Here is a 12,705-nt window from a genome sequence, read left to right as displayed (position 1 = left end):
GGGCCGGGGCCAGGACTGCGCGAGCAGGGCCCCTCAGCCGAAGCGCACGAGGGCGCCCCGGACCCGGCGCCCGCCGCGCTGCCCCCTGAGGAGGTCGCCGCGCGGCTGCTGCGGATGCGGCGGGAGCTGAGCAACCGCAGGAAAATCCTGGTGAAAAACCTGCCCCAGGACAGTAACTGCCAGGTACGGGGACGGTGCTGGGGGCGACGTGTCCCGGGGGGGCGGCGGGGCGGCGCTCCGTGTCCAGGCTGGGATCGGGGGCGCCTCAGAGCGGTCCTGGGGAGTGGTCGGCTCCCTCGGTTTGACGGAACTCTTGGGGTTTCTAGCCTGCAGACGCCCTGCCAGGGAGGGGGGCAGATTGGGAAACTGAGGCTCTGAGAGGCGAAGCGGCTTCTCCAAGGTCACGGGAATCAGGGGCTGCTGCCTCCAAGTTCGGCCCGCTCTTTCCTTCTCCTACGGCCCGTAGAGGAGTAGGAGAAGGAGGAGAGTGGAGGTGAGTTGTGGAGCACACATTTTACTGGGGGTGGGTAGGGGGGGCCGAAGCTTCGGGAGCACCTTGAGAGGATCGGGGGCTCCCGCGTAGAGTCCCCGGGGCTTGGAAGTGCCATGGGGGAACAGGGGCACGAGAGAGCTGGGAGTGAGTTTCGCTGCTGTTGCAGCAGCACTTGACCAAGTTTCTATGAAACAACTCTGTCTCCTCAGTTTGCTAAGGCCCCAGAATAGAGTTATTGCTGCGCTCCTTGGAGCCTTGAAGCCGCCTCCTGCTATGCCAAGTACAGTACTGGAGGATTTGTTCCTCAGTAACTTGGATGAGATTTAAAGATAGCTACTCTGTGTCTTTAATCCAGATTAACTGTTGCTTTTAAGATTAGAAACTCTGCATCTATTTAACTTTTTTTTTTTTTCCCCTGATTTCAAAAGCTGCATGCGCATTGTAGGAAAGCTAGGAAAAACAGAGAAGCACAAAGGGGAAACACAGAAATTGCCCATATTTCTGATACCTAAAGATAACCATTGTTATCCTGGGATGTTGTCCTTTTCTCTTTTCCTATGCATATTTTATTTTACCAAAAACATGAAATCATTTCTTTGATTCTTCAGGATTTCTTTGCTGTCTGGATGTTCACACATGTTTCACATATAACCTGAATTTATATATTGCACTGTGTGTGGTGGGCTATCCTGGTAGTTGCGGATTTGGGCTAACTTGTGTAGTTCCTCCTGTAACCGGATGCATGAAATTGCAAGAGGGCTGGCTATTGACAATTGCATGGCAGTTCTTCCATGTGACTTATAAAATAATGAGACCAATGCCCCATTACTATGTAATGAGACCTTACTTAGCCCTTCACAATAAATATGAACATATAACCTTATAACCTGTAGGCATGAGGGGGTATTTTGTTTCAAAATGCAATGTCTGTCAATATTGTTTATCTCATCTGTCTTTCAACTCTTTCCATTCCGCCATGGTCCACTTCCCATCTGTCAGGTAATGTTTTGTGATACTACCTGTTAAGGACACCTGCAGTGGACTGATTTCTTGGAAGCAGCCTCCCCTGCCCATACAAATAGAGGACTGCAAGGGAGCTCAGGAAGGAGGAGGCTTGGAAGAAGCAGATGGCATTTTTTAAAAAAACAAATTTAAAAAATAGCAGCTCTTTGTACAGACAGTCTAGGAGAAGAGAAATAGAGAAGTATCTCAATGTCTTTGTAGAATGTCAGCTGTTTTTGTTATCACAATTCCTTGCATTAATTCTAAAAATATTTAGACCCCAAATTCAAGACATTCTGTCTATTCTTGCTTTGCTGTTGGTATCTTTCTCATTTCCCTTCGCAATAGACATGAAAAATATATCAAAGGGTCTAATAAAAGGAACAGTTTTAATTAGTGATAGAAGCTTTCTGATAATTACACTGGGATTTGTATTTTGAGATTTCATCTACTTTTCTTAAACTAATATTTTCATGAATTTGTTCTGCATGAATTTTTTTTGTATTTTGTGTTTTAACAATTTCCCTTAATTATAATGTCTGCTTTTTCTTATGACTGTGTTTTACTGTCAACTTACTAATGAAAGTTTAACTTTATTTTATTTTGTGTCTTTTTGCCAGTAAGGCCTACATAAAATCACCTGTGCTAAAACTACGTATGTATCCTTATGAAATGGTTAATAGGGTTTTTGTTCAATCATTAAGTAATCAGATATTTCTGAAATACTAAGTTCTTGTTCTTTTCCAGAAGAGTCTGTGTTTATTCATTCATTTCTTTCTTTTTTTCTTTTTTCTGAGACATGGTCTCACTCTGTCACCCAGACTGGAGTGCAGTGGTGCAACCTCAGCTCACTGCAACCTCTGCCTCCCAGGTTCAAGTGATTCTCCCTGCCTCAGCCTCCCGAGTAGCTGGGATTACGTAAGCCTGCCACCACGCCTGGCTAATTTTTATATTTTTTTAGTAGAGATGTGGTTTCGCCATGTTGGCCAGGCTGGTCTTGAACTCCTGACCTCAGGTGATCCTCCCGCCTCGGCCTCCCAAAGTGCTGAGATTATAGGTGTGAGCCACTGTGCCTGGCCTCATTTCTTTACTTTAGAATATCACTTTAAGGATCAAAGACATTCATAACTCTAGTTCTCAAACTGTGTATTTATGTTTCTAGAAAATACTGATTAATAACTTACTAGTAGAAACCCAATAATTTTTTCTTACCCTTGGAAATATATGGGTGTTTTCTTTATTAAATGTAGTTTTCATAAATCTCAAATTTTGTTTTATTTTTTGTATAGCAGATTTATAATAGCATCCCACAACTTTATAGTTCCTATAATTAAAAGGCACGCTGAAAGTATTACTTTTAACTGGAAGCTTTTAGAGGTATGTTTATCAAATACCTTATAGAAGTACTGGCTCTAAAAAAACTGAACACCTTTATATTAAGTTCTCAAAAGCTTTCTTACTAAATAATTACTGTGCATTCAGTCAAGCCCTGTCTGGTCTGCCTAAGCTTTCTGGAATCTTCTTGGCCCTCTTTGTTTTCACAGCCTCAGCTCTGGTTCAAGTCTTTTTCATCTCTTGTTCACTGTTACAACTTTTCAGTTTGTCACCTACCTTCATTACTGTCCTGTTTCTTACATTTTAGCTCCTTCTGCATGCTGCTTCCCTTGAGGGATACTCCGGAAGCACAAATCTGATCATGTCACTCTCCTGCTCATAAAAAAACTTCTTCTCAAATTGTCCTTAACAGTAAAGAACAGTGAATCTGAATTAGTCTGTTGCAAGACTGAAATTGCTTTGAAGTTTTGTATTCTGTCTGAAAATTTTATATTACTTTTATGTTCTATTAGTAACATTGGATTTAACATAAAAACAGCATTTAACTCCCAAATTTTTTTCATAAACTTGACATGGAAAATGTACTATATTTAACCTTTGATTTTCCATATTTCTGTATTACCATGGAGTACTCAGATCTCAGTTTGAAAAGCATGAAATGATAGGACAGCAGTTTAAGATTTTTAGGCTTTTTGTGACTTGGCCCCTGCCTACATTTCCAGTCCCATTCCTTTTTAGTTTTTATTTATTTTTTTTGAGACAAGGACTTGCTCTGCCACCTGGACTGGAGTGCAGTGAAATGATCACTGCTCACTGCAGCTATGACCTTCCAGGCTGAAGTGATCCTCCCACCTCAGCCTCTCAAGTAGCTGGACTACAGGCATATGCCACCATGCCTGGCTAATTTTTTAAAAATTTTTTGTGGAGACATGGTCTCTCTATGTTGCCTAGGCTGGTCTTGACCTCCTGGACTCAAGTGATCTTCCTGTGTTTGGCTCCCAAAGTGCTGGGACCACAGGTGTGAGCCACTGCACCCAGCTATCAGTCTCATTTCTGATTAGTCCTGCATTGGATTCTGTTCGTTTCTGATTAGTCTTGCACTGCATTTTTTGTTTGTTTGTTTGTTTGTTTTTTGAGATAGATTCTCGCTCTGTCACCCAGGCTGCAGTGCAGTGGTGTGATCTCGGCTCACTGCAACCTCCGCCTCCTGGGTTCAAGCAATTCTTCTGCCTTAGCCTCCCGAGTAGCTGGGATTACAGGTGTGTGCACCACGCGTGGCTAATTTTTGTACTTTTACTAGAGACGGGGTTTCACCATGTTGGCCAGGCTGATCTTGTATGCCTGATCTCAGGTGATCCGCCTGCCTCGGCCTCCCAAAGTGCTGGGATTACAGGCGTGAGCCACCACGCCTGGCCAGTCCTGCATTGGATTCTATTCCACCTTTATCAAACTACCTAGATCCCCAAGTACCTCATGCCACTGTGATTTGAATATTTATACTTATGTCTTTGTTAGTGTTTTGGAATGTGTTTATAGTGAGTAATTTATAGTGAATAATGTAATTATTTTTAATGAATCATTTATAGTCAATAGTGATGTTGCAAACACTGGTTCCTATTCACAGCCATTGTATATGTGTGTGTCTGGTCTTTTGCAACTGAATTTAGAATTTTGATTAATTAAGGTAATGTTCTAATATTTTTTCTAATATATGTGTTATTGTATTTCTGTAAATTGTATTATGGTTAACCTGGTTCTGTTTCAATATCGTTGTCATTGGGATTTCAAAATGGAGAAAACAGGGGCATTTGCTTCTTAGACTGTTTGTGTTCACTTAGGTTTTTTTTTCTTACAGGTCTTATGTGTGTCCATGTGTTTTGTTTTTGTCATATTGTTTACCCTAAAATCTGAAAGAGATTCTATTGTGTAATTAGAAGACGATGTGAAGTGCTTAGGGCCAACATTCAGGATCAGTAATAGAGGAAACAAAACATTCTGTTGTCTCACTTTGGATATTATAAACTTACATTTCAAAGTATTCTAATATGATAGTTAATTTGAGAAGCTTGATGGTGAATTCACAGAGATCCATTGAAATCATAATATTACCAAGCAAGCACTTTTTAGAATCACAAACCACCAAATGTAAGAAACTCTAGTTAATCTTTTTTTGTAATTAATTTTTTTTTCTGCTCTTTCTTTTTCTTTTCTTTTCTTTTTCTTTCTTTTTTTTTTTTTGTTGGAGACGGGTGAGTCGTCGCTTCTGCGCCCAGGCCCTGCGGTGCAGTGGCCGGATCTCAGCTCACTGCAAGCTCCGCTCCCGGCGTTTACGCCATTTCTCCTCTCAGCCTCCCGGTAGCTGCGGGAGTACAAGGCGCCCGCCACCTCGCCCGGCTAGTTTTTGTATTTTTAGCTAGAGATGCGGGGTTCACCGGTGTTAGCCAGGGTTCGGTCTCGATCTGCCTGCACCTCGTGATCCGCCCGTCTCGGCCCACCCAAAGTGCCGCGGGGTTACAGGGCTTGAGCCACCGCCCGCCCGCGCCTCTTTTTTTTTTTTTTTTTTAACGAGACAGAGCAAGATCACTCTGTCTCCGAGGCTGGAGTGCAGTGGTGCGATCATAGCTCACTGCCGCCTTAACTCCTGGGCTCAAGTGATCCTCCCATCTCAGCCATCTGAGAAGCTGGGACCATAGGCATGCACCACTGTGTCCAGCTAGTGTTTTTTAATTTTTTGTAGGGACACAGTCTCTCTATGTTGCCTAGGCTGGTCATAATCTTATTTTTAAAAACTAAGTATTCCTGTTTGCTTTTAACATCAGTATAAGAACAATAGAATTATCTTACGTATTTTATGTCCTTTAACTGTGAGATTTAAAATGTACTTTGTTTTCTCTAACAATATATTCGGTAATTATTACCTCTTTTAAAATAGGGCTACTATTCTCTACTTTTTTCCTGACAATATTGGGGTGTTTTCGTTTTGAGATTATTCTTCCTTTAAAATAAAAATGCCATTGCTTACCTCCAAAAGTTACTTTTCTTAGTGTATACTATGCAAAAATTATCTATTATATTTTCTTTTCTAATGTAATTAAACATAATTGAATTATGGGTTCTACTTCTTTTTCATGTGTTTTGTTATCCTATTCTCAATGTAACAAGAACACTGAAAGCTATTAGGGAAATGTACTTCTAAATTTCTGGGACACCACTGCCTCCCTGAGTTTCTAGTTTTGGAAGAAATTCTTGAAAAGTGTTTCAGAAATGCTGTTCTCTGCTATGAAAACACATTCAAGAAGAGAAGGAATACTTTGTGGTTAGCATCAAAATGCTGTGTTAACAGCCATTCCAAAGAAATCTCATGTAATCTATAGCTCATTTCCCAGTTAATGACTGGGTTATGCTTAGAAATTCTTTTCTGAACTTGTGACATATTTTCACATAGAATATGGTAGATAGTATTTAGTTTTCAGGTTAGCATGTTAGCCTCTATTTAAGTTATGATTGTTTATGAAGTGTAAGATTACAATAAGTAGTATGACAACGTCTAACAAAGCTCCAGCTTTAAATGAAGTCAACTCTGATCAAAGGCTGTTACTGCAAAACGGGTTCCTATTACTGACTACCTGAGTTTTGTCTCTTGATTCTTCTGTTTGCACTTATTCTTCTTTCCTTGTGGACAAAAGGTTTTGTTTTTTGTTTTTAGATACGGGGTGTTGCTATGTTGCCCAGGCTGGAGTGCAGTGGCTATTCACATATTCACAGGCACAATCATAGCACACAGCACTGTGGCCTCAAGTTCCTGGCCTCAGATCCTGTGCTACCAAGCCCAGCCTTGATTTTTTAAAAATGTTTACTTTATTTTTTAATTTATTTTTTATTTTGAATGTAATTTAATTTTTTAAAAAGCTTTATGCTTAGCTTTCCTTGCTCAGCTAAAACAGGCAAACCAAGGAATATTAAAATGTAAATAAAATTATTCACAAATTTTTAAATTCTAAAATTGCTTATCATGTATCTCGGCTGTTTGTATTTTGTTTGCCTAATTACATAATTGCCTGACTCTAAGAGGATAGTATGAACTGAGAGGGGTAATAAGTGAGAAGTCGGAAGATCAGATCACTAGAACATTTGCCTATGCAGTACTGTATATTTTGGCTGATTATTATGTGCAGGATAGCCCTTGGTTGTTGTGCTGAATAGCTTCCATTTGCTCTTCCAGATCTATTCTCCACCCTTCTCACCCCCTCCTTATCCAGGGAGGCTAACCTGTCCTGTGGATTGCACCAACAAGGCTCTCTTATCCTCTGTTTTGTGGTTGCACTTGGCCAGAGCCGCTAGTGGGAGATCAGAGGATTGAGGAGAGCAAGAGTGGAGCATTTATTGACCCAGCATTTATTCACAGGTGACTGTGGGTTGGCTGCTTCCTCTTTAAAGGTCAGTTTCTATCCAGTGGCTCCCTCCATACAGCCCAGCTCTCCTGGTTATCATAACCATTCTTCTTGTCTCCTTGGGCCCAGGAGGAGTACAAGAATGTTGCTAGCCTAAGATTTCTTCAAATCTTTGTAGATAGTCTCTTTTAAAAGTTCTCCCCAATTAGTTTCCGAGTATGTCTTCTATTACTTGCTGGGATCCTGATTCTGTTGCCTACTCAGTCGCTTTTCTTCCTCTTGCCTATCCTAGTCGCACCCAGATTTCCCCTTGAAGACCTACCTCTTTTTTAGCAACTGTATGATTTGGGTGGGTTTAATCTCTATCCCCATCTGTAGGGGTGACATAAACGAAAGAACACAGTTCTTCCCTTTTCCTAGAGGGATTGGTTAAAAGATGGGCAATAACCCGGACCGAAGCCCATCAGTCCATGATAGTCCCTTGGTCATAGTGATTATTTCAGCCTGGCTTAGCAGAGAAACTTAGGACTTGTGTTTGGTTGTTAAAGTAAGTGAATCTCTTTCTCTCCACTGGATATGAATGCAGAGATATATGACTCTGGCTGCAACTGACAGACATTAAGGGAGCAGACAGACAAAGGGGGACTGACCTGGTGGGGAAAATGTAGAGAAGCTGAGCTGGAGCCCTGATCGAACTATATCTGAAACTTAACCTACCTCTGGACTTCGTATATATGCAAGCCACTGAATCCCTTTTATTGTTTCACTTATTTCAAGTTGGGTCTTTTGTTACTACCAACCAATAGTATCCCAGATTAACAGGCTGGAGTGCAGTGGCACAATCATGCCTCACTGCAGCCTCGACCTTCCTCCCTTAAGCAATCCTTCCACCTCAGTCTCCTGAGTGTCTGGGACCACAGATGCATGTTACCATGCTGGCTAGTATTTTGTATTTTTTTCTAGAGAGGGGATTTTGCCATGTTGCTCAGGCTGGTCTCAAACTCCTAGGCTCAACCAATCTGCCCTGCTTGGCCTCCCAAACTGTTGGGATTATAGATGTAAGCCACCATGTCTCCTTTTTTAAAAAAAATATTTTTTGTTTCAAACAAATCCCCACAAATAAGGTATCCTACCCCATCTTCAGACAACTTTCTTTGTTATAAAGGTCTTATTTATATTTAATGTATAAAATTTATTCACTTGAAGTCTTGATCCAATGTCTACTCTCTGGCAACATAGAGAATTTACAGTATTCTCCTTTTTAACTGATAACTTAAATTCCTTCAAATGACTAGTTTTTAGGACATGATTCCAAGTTTCCTCACCATTTTGTTTGTTTTTCTCTGAATACACATCATTACCACTTTGTCATTGTGTCTTTTAAAATATGGTGCCCAAAATTGAGTATAGTAGTCTAGTTGAGATCTCCCTATAATCCCCAGCCAGAACAAGTTTCTCTTTCCTCTGGATGTCTATAATAATAATAACCTTTGTTTTTTCGGGTGCCTACCATGGCTAGGCACCATACTTAGAGTTGTTTTAATATTATATTTAATCCTCATTTTAAGACTGTAAGATTGGAATTTCTTATTCCCATTTTATTGATAGAGAAACAAAGATGCAAAGTTAATGTCAAACAATTTGCCCAAGATCATTCAACTAATTGGTGGTAGAGTGGAGAACTAATTCTGTTTGATTCCAAAGCTCATATCCTTATCTCCCATTGTGTTATAATTCCTCTGTATGCAGCTATATTGTTAGTGTTTCAAAGGGCAAGGATCATGTAGTGTTTACCTTTGTATCCTCAACGTGTCACCTAGAAAATGACACACAATTTCAAGAAAAATGTAAAAGAAGCAGACTACTCCCCACCTTGTTCTAAAATGTTCTACTTCCGTTGATACTTGTGACCCACAGCACACTCTCAGGATTGATTTGTTAAATAAATTTTGTGATGTAACACTGTTAGCTTTTTTGGCAGGGAACTCTCTCCATTCACTTGTAATTATTCAATTAGTCAACTGTTTATAGCTTAAGAGTCTGTTGAAAGCTGTAAACCCTCTCTCCAAGAAAGTGCTAATATTCATAAGCACACAAAATTTGCATATTATTTCAAGGGGATATGGATCTCTTGTAACTTATCCCTGATCTCGTTAGGGGATTGTAGACCCTAGGTTGAAAAGTGCTGTTGCTGGCCAACAAAATTTTAGTCATGTCTTTGGGACTTTACCTGAGTAGGGACCATTTGGGCAGATCCAAAGCTGTTGCTCCAGGAGAGTTTTCATCAGAAACTTCTGTAGGCCACATTTATGCACGGGGGTTTGGGTAGTGATCCTCTCTCTGGGCAAGAATGTAAATCAGGCTCAATAATTTTCTTTTTAAACAAATCAACCATGCTACTTCATATTTGATGCAAAAGCTTATTTCTCTCTGGTCACTCAGCAGCCCACAACTGACGTTTTAGGTTCTGTGCCTTGCCCAGAGTGGATGCTCAACAAAGTAAATTTTTAAAGAGGTTTTCAAGAAGTTACAATGTAGTATTTCCTCCTTAACATTTATTAAGAGTCAAACATTGATACAAAGAATGTTTCTCTTTAAAACAAATCAAGAATATTATCCATTCTGTTTAATGTTTTCACAATAAGTATTTCTTTATTTCTTAGCAATAATATAAGTTTCTCTTTTGTTAGATTTTAGGGATGCAACTCATTGTGAGCCCCTAAACTTGTCTTCTAGGTATTTGGTGCTTAATTTTTTGTTTATTTGCTACCGTTATCTTTAGGTTTGTAAACTTATTTCATACTTCCCTATGTTAAGGCATTTTCTTTGTGTGTTTGAAGCTTACTGTTAAATTTTTATTTCCATGTGAATGCCAAAAATAGCATTAGATTCATTGAAATTTGTTTGAATCTCTATTTGTACATGCTTTCATTGTCTCTCTTCCTGCTACTCTCTCATGCCTCTACCATACCCCACCCTATCTGCTCTACCCTTGGACAATTGGTTTTTATCTTTCCTCAACCCACTGCAGTGATTATCTGCTCTTAGTTCCTGGCTTGCCTTTATTTCCTGGACTTTGGATGTTCTATTACCCTACCAGTTTAACTACTTGCTTTCGATTCCAAGTAGTCTCCATTTCTCTGACTTTATGCTTCATAGTTTTTATTTTGTTTTGTTTTTTGTAGCCAGAACTAGACTGGAAAGTGATGGCAATAAACAAGAACATGTGAATCTGGGAAGTTTTACATTTTGAAATAATCTCAGACTTCCAGAAATGTTTTAAGTATAGCGTAAAGAACGTTTTCCCCCAGAACTATTTGAGAGTGGTGACCCAATGCCCAACCACCCTGAATACTTTATTGTGTATTTCCTACAAACTAGGACAACTTCCAACATAACTACAATGCTACCCTCAAAGTCACACTACTGCCTCCCAATCCTCAGATGCATTTAAGTTTTGGCAGTTGTCCCATCAATGTCCTTTACAGCGAAAGGATTCAGTTCAGATCACATATTGCACTTAGTTTTTGTGGAATGTCTTTCAATTTTGGTTTGTATGATGTTTCTTCATGATTAGAGTCAAGTTGTATGTCTTTAGCAGGAACATCACAAGGTGGTACATGTTTTACATTTGTCTGATAAAGTTCACTTTGATCACTTTGGTTCCCTTTTATTAAAGTGGTGTCTGCCAGGCATCTCCATGTAAAGTTTTCCACTTGAAATCAATAAGGATTTTGATGGGAAATGCTTTGAGACTGTTTAAGTGTCCTATCCCCCTTCAAGCATGCAGTTTATTCATTTATTTATAACAATATAGGCTCATGGTTTCCTATATAGTTATGCTCCATTCCTATTACCATTACTTATTTTGATGCTTTGTTTTAGATTTGGACAGTGGGAGCTTCAAGTTGGCCCCTGTGTCTTCTTATTGAATAAGCTTTTTATTTTGGAGTGATTTTAGATTTGCAGAAAGAGTTGCAAAGATAGCACATAGAGTTCCCATGTATCCCTTACCCAGTTTCCCCTAATGTTACATCTTATATAACCAATGTACATCCGTCAAAACTTAGAAATCAACACTGGTATGTTATTTTAACTAAATTACAGACTCTATTTTAGATTTCATTAGTTTTTCACTATGTTCCATGATTCAGTCTGAGACGCATCATTGCACTTAGTTATCTTATCTCCTTGGTCCCCATTCTGTGACACTTTCTCAGTCTTTTCTTATCTCCTATGACCCTGACGGTTTTGTTTGGGTATCTTTTAGAATGTCCCTTAATTTGGGTTTGTAGGAGGTTTTTCTCAAGATAAGATTGGGGTTATAGGTTTTGGGGAAGAATACCACAGAGGTGAAGTAGCTTCCGATGACATCATATCAGGGGGTACATGACATTCACATGACTTACCACTGATGGTGTTAACCTTGATCATTTGCTTAAGGGGATGTCTGCCAAGTCACTCCTCTGTAAAGATACTATTTTTCCTATTCACTGTTCTTTGGAAATAAGACATTAATTCCAGCATACACTTAAGGGAAGGGTCCTATGTCCTTTTGACGTGTCCCCAGCATTCACTGAGTATGTCCTTTGTTTTCGACGCAACAGGACATTGCATCTTATTTTATCGTTTCTGTGCTCCAGCCGTAGAATCAGCCATTTCATGAAGATGCCTATTTTAGACTGAATGTTTGTGTCTCTCTCCAAATTGATATGTTGAAGCCCTAACCCCCAGTGTTACTGTATTTGGAGATGGGGCCACTAAGGAAGTAATTAAGATGAAATGAAGTCATAAGGGTGGGTTCCTGATCTGATAGGATTAGTGTCCTTATAAGAAGAGACACCAGAGAACTTGGTCTCTGCACTCATACACCAAGGAAAGGCCATGTGAGGACATAGTGAGAATGTGGCTGCCTGCAAGCCAGCCAGAAATTGAATCAGCTGGAACCTTGACTTGGACTTCTGGCTTCCAGAAATGTGAGGAAATAAATTTCTGTTGTTTAAGCCACTCAGTCTGTGGTGGTATGTAGGGTAGCTGAGCTGTTTGTTGCTGCGTCTGAAAATGGAGTGGGCATGGGCAAGGATGTTAAAGCAGTTTCTAGGAGCTGAGAGGGTCTTCAGCTGACAGCCAGCAAGAAAGTTAGTTCAGTCCTAACACCACAAAGAACTAAATTCTGCTAACTACCTTAGTGAGTGAAAATGGATTCTTCATTAAGGCCTCCAGATAAGAGCCAAGCTTGCCTGACACCTTGATTTGGCCCTGGGAAACCCTAAACAGAAAACCCAATGGGGCCTGTCTGGACTTATGATCTACAGAACTTTGAGAGAATAATAGGTATTGTTTTAAGCAACTTAATTTGGGGTCATTTTACAGTAATAGATAACTAATACATTATTATATCCAGGTGATATTTGAATGAAAATATTAAATATTAGTATTTAATTAAATATTTATTAATTAAATACAATGAAAATTTAATTAATA

The 12,705-nt window shown here is 39.8% G+C and overlaps 1 protein-coding gene across 1 annotated transcript in view; it reads left to right on the top strand.

The window, feature by feature from the left end:
• RAVER2 (ribonucleoprotein, PTB binding 2) overlaps window positions 1–12,705 on the top strand; it is a 98,761-nt gene that overhangs the window by 1,008 nt on the left and 85,048 nt on the right. Inside the window, exon 2 of the mRNA XM_017877271.1 lies at window positions 1–183. Coding sequence (XP_017732760.1) covers window positions 1–183 — 183 coding nt within the window. The remainder of the gene's footprint in view (window positions 184–12,705) is intronic.

The sequence above is a fragment of the Rhinopithecus bieti genome, unplaced genomic scaffold, assembly GCF_001698545.2.
Source record: "Rhinopithecus bieti isolate Rb0 unplaced genomic scaffold, ASM169854v2 scaffold_6380, whole genome shotgun sequence".
Taxonomy (NCBI): Eukaryota; Metazoa; Chordata; class Mammalia; order Primates; family Cercopithecidae; genus Rhinopithecus; species Rhinopithecus bieti.
The sequence above is the reverse complement of the archived record's forward strand: the minus strand, read 5'-3'. Positions and strand labels throughout refer to the sequence as shown.